Source organism: Camellia sinensis, chromosome 4, assembly GCF_055761805.1.
Source record: "Camellia sinensis isolate YWXY chromosome 4, ASM5576180v1, whole genome shotgun sequence".
In the NCBI taxonomy this organism is placed as follows: Eukaryota; Viridiplantae; Streptophyta; class Magnoliopsida; order Ericales; family Theaceae; genus Camellia; species Camellia sinensis.
In genome coordinates, this window is record NC_138964.1 from 223,202,080 (window position 1) to 223,214,842 (window position 12,763).

The window sequence follows — 12,763 nt, forward strand, 5'->3', positions numbered from 1 at the left end:
GCGCGCACGGTTGCTCGCCTCCATTCCCTCTCTCTCTCTCTCTCTCTCTCTCTCTCTCCAATACTTCACAGAATTACTTTGAGTTGTTGAGTTGTTCAAGTGCATGGGGAGGTATATATAATGGTTTTGTGATATGTTGGAAGGTGAAGATAAGATAGGTATGATCATTAATATGAAATCTCTGGATTTGGTGTAGCAAATTGAATATATATATATATATATATACTAGTTTAAGAAAAAGTTATTATTACAGTATATTTAAATTTTGTATTTTTATAATTTCTTAAAAATTAAAATATTATTTTATAAAATTAAATAGAATAAATTATTAGATATATAATAGAATTATGTGGTATTATATGTATCATTTTTGATTTGTTATACATGCATAATGTAAACTCTAATTTTATTATCATATCATTTTGGGTGAATTTATAAGTCTTTAACATTGCTTCCGAATTTGTAAAATAAAATAAAATTATGGTGTATAGTTTTTCTCAACAAACAAATATAAAACAAATATTAAAATAATTCTCTCGTATAAAAAAACTACTAAGATAATTCACTGAATTAATAAAGAAGCAAAGGAAAATACATATATATATATATATAACGAATTTTATTAATACATAAATCATAATCGCATAACGAATGACCAATTTTATTAATAAGTAAATCATTAACTAAATTAACAATTTGTAATGATATGAAAAATATTTTTCAGTTAACCATTTTGTTAATAAATAAATCATTAAGTCAATTAATAGTTTTTAATGATATGAAATAATTTTTAATAAACAATTTTGATAATTTATTATTACATAGGAGAATTGTTTTTTTTTTTTTCTTCCCTGAGTATTGTGCTAAATGAAAATTTATAACAAACAGTAGTTGTAATTTCTAGTATTTTGTTAAAAAGAAAAAGATTTATGTTTCATAATTGACTAAGATTATTTGCGTAATTACGAAAAAATATGTTTCATGATTGACCAAGAATGTTCTCGTAATTATGAAAAAACCTGTTGTATAATTGATCAAGAATGTTTGCGTAATTATGAAAAAACCTTCACTCAATATAGACCACCATTATGAAATTATTCAAAATGAAATAACAAAATCAAAAAGAAAAGGCGAATCTCAAATAGTTAAGCGGTTCTTATATATATATATGTATATATATTTAATAAGTCTTAAATTATATTCAATTGTTTGGTAAAAGAACTGTTTTAAAATATGGATAAGTGAGAATTTGGCTTCGTTAGTTACCACCATGCAAGATTATGGGAATAAATGTGTTTATTTGTTAAGTGGCAATTAGACATAAACTTCTGTTTAGGGAATGGTCCAGCCTACCCTGCACCCCTGTAAAAGGAGGTATTTGGGGAATTTATATTTAAGACAGAGAAAGATTAAAAAAAAATCAAAAAAAAAGAAAAGGAAACACTACAAGAATTTACACATTTTGCGACTACTTTTGCCGACCAAAAAAATTTGGTCGCGAAAAAATGACATTTGCCGACCAAAATATTAATTAGTCGCGAATGATAATTATTTTTGGCGACCAAAATGAGTTGGTCGCAAAAGGTCACATTTTGGCGACCAAAAATGAGTTAGTCGCAGAAATTGGTATGCTTTTGGCGACCAACTTCAAATTTGGTCGCAGAAGGTTACATTTTGGCGACCAAAAAAATTTAGTCGCCAAATTAGTACTTTTAGCGACTAATATTTTAGTCACCGTTGATTGAGATTTGGCGACTAAAAAAATTTGTCGGTGAAGATACCTTTTCTGCGACTAATCTGGTCATTTGGTCGCGAAAAGTTTGGGAGGGAAATTTGAAACATGGAGGGGGAAATGAAAATTTTTTGCGACAAAAAAAAAATTTGGTCGCCATTTATAAAACGACGTCGTTTTGTACCCACCCTCTCTAAAAAATTTGGTCGCCATTTCTAATCCCGTCTCTCCTCTGTCTCCAGCTCGCTCTCTGTGTCTCTCTATATGTTGATCCGCCCTCTCCCTCTCTCTGCATTCTCTCTCTCAATCGGTGCCCACTCTCTCTAGCTCACCGAAGTCCCTCACCACCATTGCTTACATCCGTCGCACATCGCCATCGCCCTCTGTCTAATGGACTCCTCATTTCTGTGGGATCCTCACCCAATCTCACTCTCATCGCTAACCAGCGTCGTACGCCACTGCTAGCGCCACCGCCGCCGCCACATCCTCACAGGTTCTCTTTCACTCTCGGTCTATCTGTCTCTCTCTCTTTGTTTCTCGCTCTCTCCCTCTCTAGCCTTTGCCCTCGGTTTCTCTCTCTCTATATATATAATTTGGGGGCTATGGAAGAAGAGAGGATTGAGGTCATAAAGAAAACCTGTGTTGTGATGGATGTAATGTGGATTTATTGATTCGCAATCAAAAGCGAAAGCAACAAGGAAAAACTAATTTCTGCAGTTCAGGACCTGTGCAAGGAAAAACCAATTTGCTGGTGTTATTATTGAGCAAAACTTGTATAGTTATGAGGTTAGGGGACTGCTCATGCCTTTTATGTGAAACGAACCCTTTTTAAGGTTATTTTGAGGTTTTTCCGTACTAGTGTACTGAAATCCTTATTTTTTTACACTGGTTTATAATTTTTTGAAAGAAACCCTTATTTTCGTTCTTGTGCAAATTGGGAACTTATTAAGCTATAGAGAATTTTACCTTTATAAATTAACTAGTTATTCAATTGCTTGCGAGGAACGGTGTTCTGGAAACTCATGCTGTTGTTGCTGAACTGTTTTTTGTGAACCAATCCTTGTCGATATGGATTGCTTGGTTGAACTGGCAGAATGGTGAAAAGGATCATCAGTGGCCCACTATAAAGCCTTTTATATATTAAATATTTATACTAGTAAATAGTTATAGAACTTGCTCGGTGTGAACCAAAAAGTGAAGAAGTATTGATTTTTTCCTAATTGTAAATTTGCCTTGACAAACTGCATCAGTCTTTGATTAATTATATCGGTTTTTAATCCTTTCACCCCTATAAAAGCGTTTTTTATTGATGTTGTGCATAAAAATTATATAGAGGTGAAGTATGGGGAGAGTGGCAAGAGCTTTACATCTCTTATAGATCCTTTGTTTGTTGCTTAGTTGCACGAACTGGGAGCAGTTGGGGGGCAGGGTGGGAGCGAGGGAAGTTGCTTTGCTCTTGACTAGTCCCTGGTAGTTTTTTTGGCTTCATAGTGACAGAACATGTGCTAATTTCAAGTTGCTTTGATCTTTGTCCATCAAATGTGATTTATTTGAGTTGAGCCCAAAATTTCTGCATATTTGTTTTCACACTTTCTCATGTGGTAATTATGGTATTTTTTTTAAACACCAATATTAGGCCACAAGTTATCGAATTAATGTTAGATCGTTATCAGTAACTTGCATTATCCAGCTTCCACTATAACAAAAGCAATGGAGTTTCTGTTAATTGAATTTCTAGTTCATAATATACACTGTTGGCCCATTTGGGAAATTGGTTATTTTAGTTGGCTTTTTGGCTATTTTGTGAGATGGAAAAAAGTCGTGTTTGGGATGATTTGGCTATTTTAGTTGTAGTTGAATAGATGGTTGTGAGAGAAAAAAAATGATTGATTGATAGGTAAGATGTAACATTTTGTCTTATTGGTTATTTTAGTTTGTATTTTGTGTGTGTGTGTGTGTGTGTGTCCATTTTAGTCAAAAAAGCCAAAAAAGCAACATCCCAAATAGGGCCTGTATTTCACGAACCACGGCCTGTAAGGTCTTTGCATCTGGTATTGTGCCTTGAGCTGATGATGCTTCTTTAACCAAGTTCTACTGGCAAATGCTCTTCTGTCATTATGCTTCTCTTGTAGGTTGAACTCTTTAACGATGGTTGGTTGTTTGCAATTCATAATAGTAGCAGGGTGTCTCAATTACTGTTATTGGTAGAAATCAAACTTTTTGAAGTTTAGCATGCATGTGTGCCATGTAATTTCTTCATTAAACTTTTGGCTACTCATACTATGCTAGTTGTAGGGCTCTAGGGCATAACTAATATAATATAAAGCTTGGGTTATACTTGCTGTGATTTTTGATAATAATGTGAACTTGCTGAACATGACTCATCTGTTTCATACCTTATTCCAATTTTATTAATATGCCCTCAAGGTGGTTGTTAGACTTGAAGTTGAAATATTACTTGGTATATCTATCTATACATAATGCTATAATGAGTTACTGAGCACTTACACTAGCCAAGAGGCATGTCAATGATTGCATTTGGTTTCTTCGCACTGAGTCCCCAAACAAAGGCCAAAGTCTTACCTCTAACAAGCTCCAAGAACTGAACTTTGTTGAAGAGAGGTAACTCACATTCATCTGGTTTCCACCTCCATTTCATAAATTCTGTGTCTGGTCTCCCAAACTTCATGCAGTTTTGTAAATCATCAATCACACATTTAGTCTCATTTGTGTAGTAAGGTTCCTTGGGATATGGAACCCAGTTTCCATTAAATATGTGACACTTCTGATCCAACTTAACATTTGTTGAATCATTGGTTGGATTCTGGGGAGAATGCAAAGCCAGGGACAAATTGTTTTCCTGAAAGAGAGGGACTGAGCTATTGATCTTAATCTCTACTGACCGTGTAATGAAGGGTGAGTTGTTATATAGATAGAGAGGGATTGAGGTGAGAAGAATTAGGGTTAGCATTGGTAGGATAGCCTTTTTGGAGCTGTTGAGAGCTGTGCTCTTCCCACTAGGAAGCTCCATGGTATTGATCTTCATCTGAGAATAGTATGAAGTAGAAGCTTTACATTTGGTCTATGTATAGGTTTACTAATGTCCGAGATGAGTTTATATGGTTGAAATTTGGAATGTATTTTATATGAAATGTCATCTAGGTTATGAAGTTAAGTGCTCTTGGAATTTTTTTCCAAGGCTGGTTTGGAGTGAAAGCAAACAATTGTCATCATGATATATTATTGAAGGCAAAGTTGGACATTATCTTCCTTTCCCATTGTTCATTAGAAATTTATTATAGTATGTTAATAGTTTTTTCAATGTAGAGAAACCCTTGCATGCTCTAGAAGATTAAATGTAATGTTGATACTTGATACCATTAAATGGATATTTCAATATTTGATCCATTCATTGACATTTAAATTAAAATATTCATATACTTGAGTGGTTTCATTATATGTACAACATGTATTACTGGTTGCAGTTCAATATCTATCATTTTTCTGTCAAATGAAGATGTTTCTCTAATTTTTCTAGAAGCAAGATTTAAAGTACTGGGATGCTTACTAATTCTAATTTTAGGTATATTGCATGTGATTTTATGTAAACCTCTATGATCACTGATCAGGTGAGATGTCCCCAACATAAGGTATGAACATGTATGATGAAGAGCCCTAATTTCTTACTTATTAAACAACAAGGTTCTGTGAATGCAGTGAATTATGATGGAAGTGTGTACCTACTAATTATTAGTCAAGATTTTTGTGACCAGCTTTTTTGATGTGCAGTTATTACAGACATCAATCATTTTTGTGTCCACCTCATGGCTAGAATTGCTAATGTTTCCTATAATCTGAAGGTGTTTTTGTGGTGGTGTTATCTACATAGCGTAACTTGGTGGCAAAGTAGTTGATCATTACGATGCCTTGGCCACCACTTTTTTTAAAGGTTACGACATGACTTTTCATGTTAATATAATCATGATTTGTCCAATGAAGCTATAGCATGCCAAATTGGCATCAATTTAACACTATGGTTACCATTTGAATATGAAGCATCTACACCTACCAATTTAACACTATGGTATAAGTTTATTGAGGCGATTAATAATTTGTTTAAACTTAGCTTGACTTGTTCATATGAAGAGCTAATATTGAACGAGTTTTCCTATGGTCATAAGCAGAAATGTTGATTTGGTCATAAGCAGAAAGATAATTAAGGGTGGGACTCATGTTGATTATGTTACCAACCAGATTACAAACTATGTAATGAGTATTGTTAATAAAAAGAATAAGAATGCTAATCTCAAAGCCCACGCAGTGAAGAACCATCTATGGGTTTTTGTCAATGCTCTTATTGACAACCCAGCTTTTGATTCTCAAACCAAATAGACTTTGACAATTTGCCAAAGCAGTTTTGGGTCAAAATGTGAACTTTCACAGGAGTTCCTGAAGAAAGGTTTGTTCTATTATTTTGAAATCTTTATTATTATTATTATTATTATTATTATTATTATTATTATTATTATTATTATTATTATTATTATTATTATTATTATAAATTTTAAAAAAGAAAAGCTGTTTACTCCTTTTGTGAGCGTAATTTTGATGCTTTTGTGGTCAATTCTCCTGCAGTGACCAAGTCTGGAATAGTGGAAAGTCTCTTGTCATGGGCAAATTTTAAGCAGAGCAAGGATCTTAAGAAAACTGATGGGACAAAGAGGCAGAGGATAACTGGGATTACCAAACTAGAAGATGCTAATGATGTCGGAGGGAAGAGCTCTGATAAATGTACCTTGATTTTGACAGAAGGTGTTTCAGCGAAGGCACTTGCGGTAAGTTGTCTAGCTATTTAATTAGTTTCAGTTGAGTTTGTTTTTTTTTAGAGTTTTTAACTGATTTGAGTATATACAGATGGCACGAAAGGATATATGAATTTTGGATTAGACTGTTATAGGTTGTGCATCAAGGCTAGCTATTTTAACATAATCCTTTTAAGGCTAGCTACATTTTAAAAGCTTTGGGAGGTTTCTTTAAATAGTTTGTGGGTGTAAATCAGTAAAATAAAGTATGTAGATAAAAAAAAGGATTAGACAAAATAAAGATTACTTTTTTTGTATTTTAACTAGTAAAAAATGAAGAGTATGGTTGGAGTTGCTCTTAAGGACCATTAAATGTGTTTTGCTTTTCATTGGTTACTGAATGCATTTATTTCTGGGAATTTTGCACTAATTTGGCACATTTGCTCAAAATAAAATAAGGTAACCTCACTATGGACCTTAAAATCTTCAAATTTCATGGTCAATCATTGTGATGCAGAGGACTACATTGTTGGATGTTTATGTAAAATTAGTTGAAATATGTGTAGCATTGGATCCATGACTTTGGGTTCCTCATGTCCTAGTAAAAAATGCTTGGACAATGTGGGTTTTGTTGCTCAGCTCTTTCTTTTTTAAACTTGTATGGTGGAATTTTATGCTTATGGGTATTTAGAAACTTTAATTTTTATAATGAGTTGATTTGAGGAAGGGAATGATTAAGTGGTTTTGTATTCTTCACAGTGTTCTGGGAATTATACTTGGAGGTGGAGTTGGGACTCGCCTTTACCCTCTTACAAAGAAGAGAAAACCAGCTGTTCCTTTAGGAGCAAATTATCACCTGATTGACATTCCAGTCAGCAATTGCCTGAACAGCAACATATCAAAGATCTATGTTCTTACACAATTCAATTCTGCATCTCTAAATCGTCACCTTTCACGGGCATACGCAAGTAACATGGGTGGCTACAAGAATGAAGGTTTTGTTGAAGTTCTTGCTGCTCAGCAAAGCCCGGAGAACCCCAATTGGTTCCAGGTAGTATACAATCTGAACTCTAAACCTTCTAGTCTTATACTGTGCAACAACTTTTCATTTTTGTGAGATTCCATAATATTTAATACAAAAGTCAATGCTAGACCTCATTCTCTGTTTCTATACTTGAATTGTCACCTCACCTTTCTGTGCCATTTGCATATGAACAGCTACAGCTCTAATTCTATAAGTTCATTTTTGGTTCCTGTGGTTCAACAAATGAAATTATAGTTCCACATCGAAGGCTGTTCATAATTCTGAAAGTCCTTTGTTTGGTTCAATACTATGGCTGACGTGTTCTTCAATCAGGGGCCACAATATGTGTGCACTACTTTCTGGACCTTTGTTTGCACCAACTGTAGTGGAGTGCAGTAAGTGTTGATCTGTGCCCTTACATTTACTCCTTTCCTACACTTTTCTCAGTCATATTAAGCTGTGTGTGATGCATGCTGAAATTTTGCATGATATCAATGGAAGTCCTGATAAATTCGGGCTTACATAGTAATTAGGTGCACAGTTGCAAGCATGTGGCTAAGCTGAAATATTTCTATTGATAATTTCAGTGTTTGTAGAATACTAACTTATATTAAAAGCCTATAGTGTGCATGTCTTAATTTATCCAGAACAGGTTGTATTTTTGTTCTAGTTGATTTTATCCAGAATAGGTTGTATATTTGTTCCAGTTGCTTTTTAAACTCCTCAATATGTTGAACAAGCACAATTAGGTGGATGATGAAAACTAGACATGCACAAACCTTTAGAAAAGCGTGAGAGACATGCTGAGTTAGACAATAAATTGCCAAATTTATTTATTTATTTATTTATTTATTATCATTTATTAATCTCAAAAAATTGTGTTTTCCTGTGATGTAGTTGCCTTCTATGTTGCTTGTGCAAGGAGCACTGCCAAATTTGTCAGCTCCTACAGCCTTATTGCAAACTGCAGATACCCACTCCTCCCATTTGATGCAGCCTCAGGCTTCATCTTATGGATCTATACCACCTTCACAGATACCTTCTTCGGGAATGTCTCCATCTCCTGGTAAAATCACACCATCAGCTTCTGTTTTTGTTTCCATTCACTTGAAATTTTCTTCTATATTTTTGTCATGTCCAATTCTATGGTTTCAGGGGCATTCATGGGGCAACAATTTCCCAATAATATGCCATTTCCCAGGTATTGTTGGCTGTCAATTGAAAAACCTTCCTTTCTAGAATATTACACAAGGAGGATATTTTTGAAAAAATTGTCTATCCTGCTATGTGACTACAATTATTAAGGAACTCACCATTTAATCAATTTGGCCTTTATTTTGAAATTGAATGCCCTTACCAATGTGCTTTCAAAATATTTATTTACACTTCATGAACTCAAAATGAAGATAATAATGTACAAATTTTGATGTGTGGGTAGGGAGTTTTATGCATGTACACATTGTGTCACTTCTGTTTTCGGTTGTTCTCTCTCTCTCTCTCATATGAATCTAAATATGATATGACTAGAGTGGACAGAAGTGAGCAGGTTATGCCATAGAAAGCCACTTCTAACAGTGACTGGGAAGTATCTAGGGCCAACCATTACTGTCCATGAAGGTGATAATGTTGTAGTTAAGGTTACCAACCTTGCTGCCAGGAACACAACTATCCATTGGTGAGTTTCTTTTTTCCTTTTACAAACTCATGCTTGTTAGCTTCTTCCTATTCTTCTTGTTTTTGCTTAGGTTCCTCTATCCTCTCTTTCTACCTTAGAAAACAAAAAAGGAAATTTATACTTGTAGTCCCTGCATTCTATTGCTTGTACATTTAGTCCTTCCACTTTTAACTGACTTAAATTTGATCATATCTTTTAACTAACTTAAATTTGATCATATCTTTTATCCGTTAAAAATACATTCATTCCGAAACTTCCAAAGAGACTAAAAAATAGCAATCAGAATTGAAAACCCATAGCCAACCCACCTGATAATGATATTGTTTGTTTTTGTGATATTGTTTGATCAAATTTAGCTTTATTTTTGTGATATTGTTTTTCTACAGAATTGTTTTTGTGATCAATTTAATCAAACTTGATCAAACTTATACAAAACACAAATCATAATCTAAATTGTTAAACTTATAGAATTGTTAAATTTTTTTGTCTCATAATCTAAATTGTTAGCTTTGCCCTCCTCAGCCATGAACATTTAGCTTTGCCCTCCTCAAACTTGATCAAACGTCGTCGAGGCTCACCCATGAACATTTAGCTTTGCCCTCCTCAGCAACCAATCGATAAGGACCCTGAATCAAAATGCAAAATAAGACCCACCAAAACTAATATGATACAAATCCCATGAGGAGATATCTGAAAATTTACACACAGCATTTAATATAGTTCATAATAACAAACTCCCCATAAAAGTTTTTCAATATGGTTCATTCTGGTATAAAATAAGTCATCAAGTGGGCAGCAGAATAAACCCCAACACAACTTTTTTCAAGCCACCATGCCACACATAAACAACCAAATACATAATGAACATAATGATTAACTGTTTCTACCAAAAAGTGGAAAAAGTCTAATTTATTTGCCTCTACATTACTGGAAAATATAAGGCTATTAAAGAACATCATAAGAGGTACTGAGCCTTAACAGAATTCATACCCACTCACTGCCAAGGAAAGACTGGAGCATTGTCCATACCTCAAGGAGGCAAGAAATGAAAGGTGCTTCGTATGGCTCCTCCAAAGAGGAAGGACAATTTTAAATTTTTATCAAACTTATAGAATTGTTAAATTTTTTTGTCTCATAATCTTAGTACAAAACACAAATCAAAGAGATTAAACAATCTTAAAAAAACATAACAGAATAAAATCTAATTCAGTACCCAATCTAACCCAATGAAATACATAGACACATTTCAATGAAATCTAAAAAAAAATTAGTTCATGACAGAATAAAATACATCTCTTAACAAAATGTTTGAAATCAATGAAATCAATGAAGGGTTCAATAAAAGAAAGAGATGAATCCATCTCTTAACATGGGAAAGAGAGGCAGAGTAAGTAAAGAGACAAACAAATCTAAAACAAACAAATCATCTTGACCCATAAACAAATGTTTTGCTTCAGAATTTTTGCTTGAAGAAACAAATGTTTTTGAAAAAACAAATGCTTCAGAATTTTTTAAAAAACAAATGTTTGATAAATACATTTTTGCTTCAAAAACAAACCCTCTGAATGTTTGAATTGACACAAACTGAAGGTGGGGATGACGGGATGAGCTTACCTGGTGATGGTGGAGAAGATTGCTTTCTTCGGAGCTTTGTTCTTCCTTCTTCAGAGCTTTCTTCCTTCTTCATTGATACAGATGATACATATGATGTAAAGAAATGATGTGAAGACTGCCTTACCTGGTAAGTGCAGTGGGTTGGTGAGAGTAGATTGGTAAACAAATCTGCACCATTGAATTTTAGTCATTGATAAATCTAGACCATTGAAACTCTTTTCAATCTCAGCCATTGTTTTTAAATTGGACAAATCTAAACCATTAAAGATAGTTTGTGAGAGATATATTTTGAAGAATAAATCCGAGCCATTGTTTTTTAAATTGGATAGATCTAAACCATTAATTTTAAAGACATTTTCAAACTCACCCTCCCATTGTTATATAGATATTTGCATCCAAAAGAATCAATCCTGAACCTCAATTTTCTTCATTGCATACCACAAAAAATTGACACTGTTAGTAGAGGTAACGATGCTTTTGCCTCCTTGAACCCAATTCAGGTTAAATATAATTATGGGTTTCCTGCAACTGCATAACACGAGAAAGGAAATCTTTTACCAATCTATGACTTTTTTTTTGAATTGATACTTATAATCCTTTTGCTGTATAGGGATTTGGTTCAAGTTTCAAATATATAAAATAGCTTTATACATGATGATGGAAAGTTATTTCTATGATCATTCAAATTAGAACCTCAATTCAGAACTATTCTATAGCAGCATAAGTTAAATAGATGAGGTGAATATAAATTGATTGTGAATTGGCCAGACCCAAGTTTATTGTCCTAGACATTTCTGCTAAGTTTTATTTTTTAGTTTTTATTTTTGGTGAATCATTGATTATTCCCTCAATTTTCCCATGAATAACAGGAATAAATTGGACATAATAGATTTTATCATTATCTTTTTTCTACAATTTTTCCTGGCATTATCTCTCTTTTGTTGATAGATTTTGTCATTAACAGGAATCATTTCTGCAGAGAAGTTAAAAAAGGTTGTGTGAGACCAAACAGCTCCCGGCATTATCTCTCTTTTGTTGATCAAGGTGGAGAGGGGAATCGATCAGAACTAGTAGAACCTCATCTGGTAGTCCCGGCATTATCTCTCTTCTGTACTGTACCAGAAAACCTGCCTCGACTATTGTTTTGAAAAACCAATAAAGGTGAGAAATTTATAATACATTCACATACGTAAAGAGCATTGCCTCGACTATTGGGTTCCAATTTCTCTATTTCGTTTATTTTTTAATTAATTTTATATATTTATCATGCTTCTCTGATAAATTTTCCAATTATGTTTCTTTATTAGGTGCCTTACATCACTACTGCTTTGATGTATGCGAAGCTTGGCACGGAAGGCCGCAAGGATCTTTTTGATTGGCTATCAAGGCAACTTAGTGGATTAAGCAATTTTCCTGATGCTGTAAATCTGAATTATGTATTGTTTCAAATTGTTATGCGAGATGGATGTGACTTGTTAATAAAAACTTAGAATAGTAATATTGTGTCGAATGTTAATGATTCAATTAATTTGAATGATGCTTTAAAATTATAGGTTTATTATGGATTGAATGAATTATTAGGAATTACAGGTGTATTGTTTTTTTGCTTTGACGACCAATTTATTAGTCGCGACAAATAAATAATTTTTTTTCGCAAAAAATGACAATTGCCGACCAAGAGTTTTGGTCGCAAAAAATACATCTATTGCCGACCAAAATAGCTCTTGGTCGTGGAATTTCACTTTTGCCGACCAAAAGTTTTGGTCGCGAAAAGTAACAAATGGCGACCAATTTTTTTGGTCGCGAAATGTGATAATTGGTGACCAAAAAATTTGGTCGTTGAATGTGACAATTGGCGACCAAATCTTTTGGTCGGGAAAATATCACTTTTCGCGACCAAAGTATTTTGGCGACAA

The 12,763-nt window shown here is 33.6% G+C and overlaps 1 protein-coding gene across 2 annotated transcripts; it reads left to right on the plus strand.

The window, feature by feature from the left end:
• Positions 1–6,367: 6,367 nt before the first annotated feature.
• Positions 6,368–12,397, plus strand: LOC114288882 (uncharacterized). 2 transcript variants are annotated; one of them, XM_082867679.1, is made up of 8 exons: positions 6,368–6,567; positions 7,294–7,585; positions 8,456–8,624; positions 8,714–8,759; positions 9,086–9,233; positions 10,824–10,974; positions 11,812–12,008; positions 12,155–12,397. In XM_082867679.1, exons 2-5 carry the CDS (start codon positions 7,508–7,510, stop codon positions 9,114–9,116), a joined length of 324 nt encoding a protein of 107 aa, XP_082723805.1. In that variant the 5' UTR covers positions 6,368–6,567; positions 7,294–7,507; the 3' UTR covers positions 9,117–9,233; positions 10,824–10,974; positions 11,812–12,008; positions 12,155–12,397. The 2 variants fall into 2 exon arrangements, with proteins under 2 accessions (XP_082723805.1, XP_082723806.1); XM_082867680.1 differs by having other exon boundaries at positions 9,095–9,233.
• The last annotated feature ends 366 nt before the right edge of the window (positions 12,398–12,763 follow it).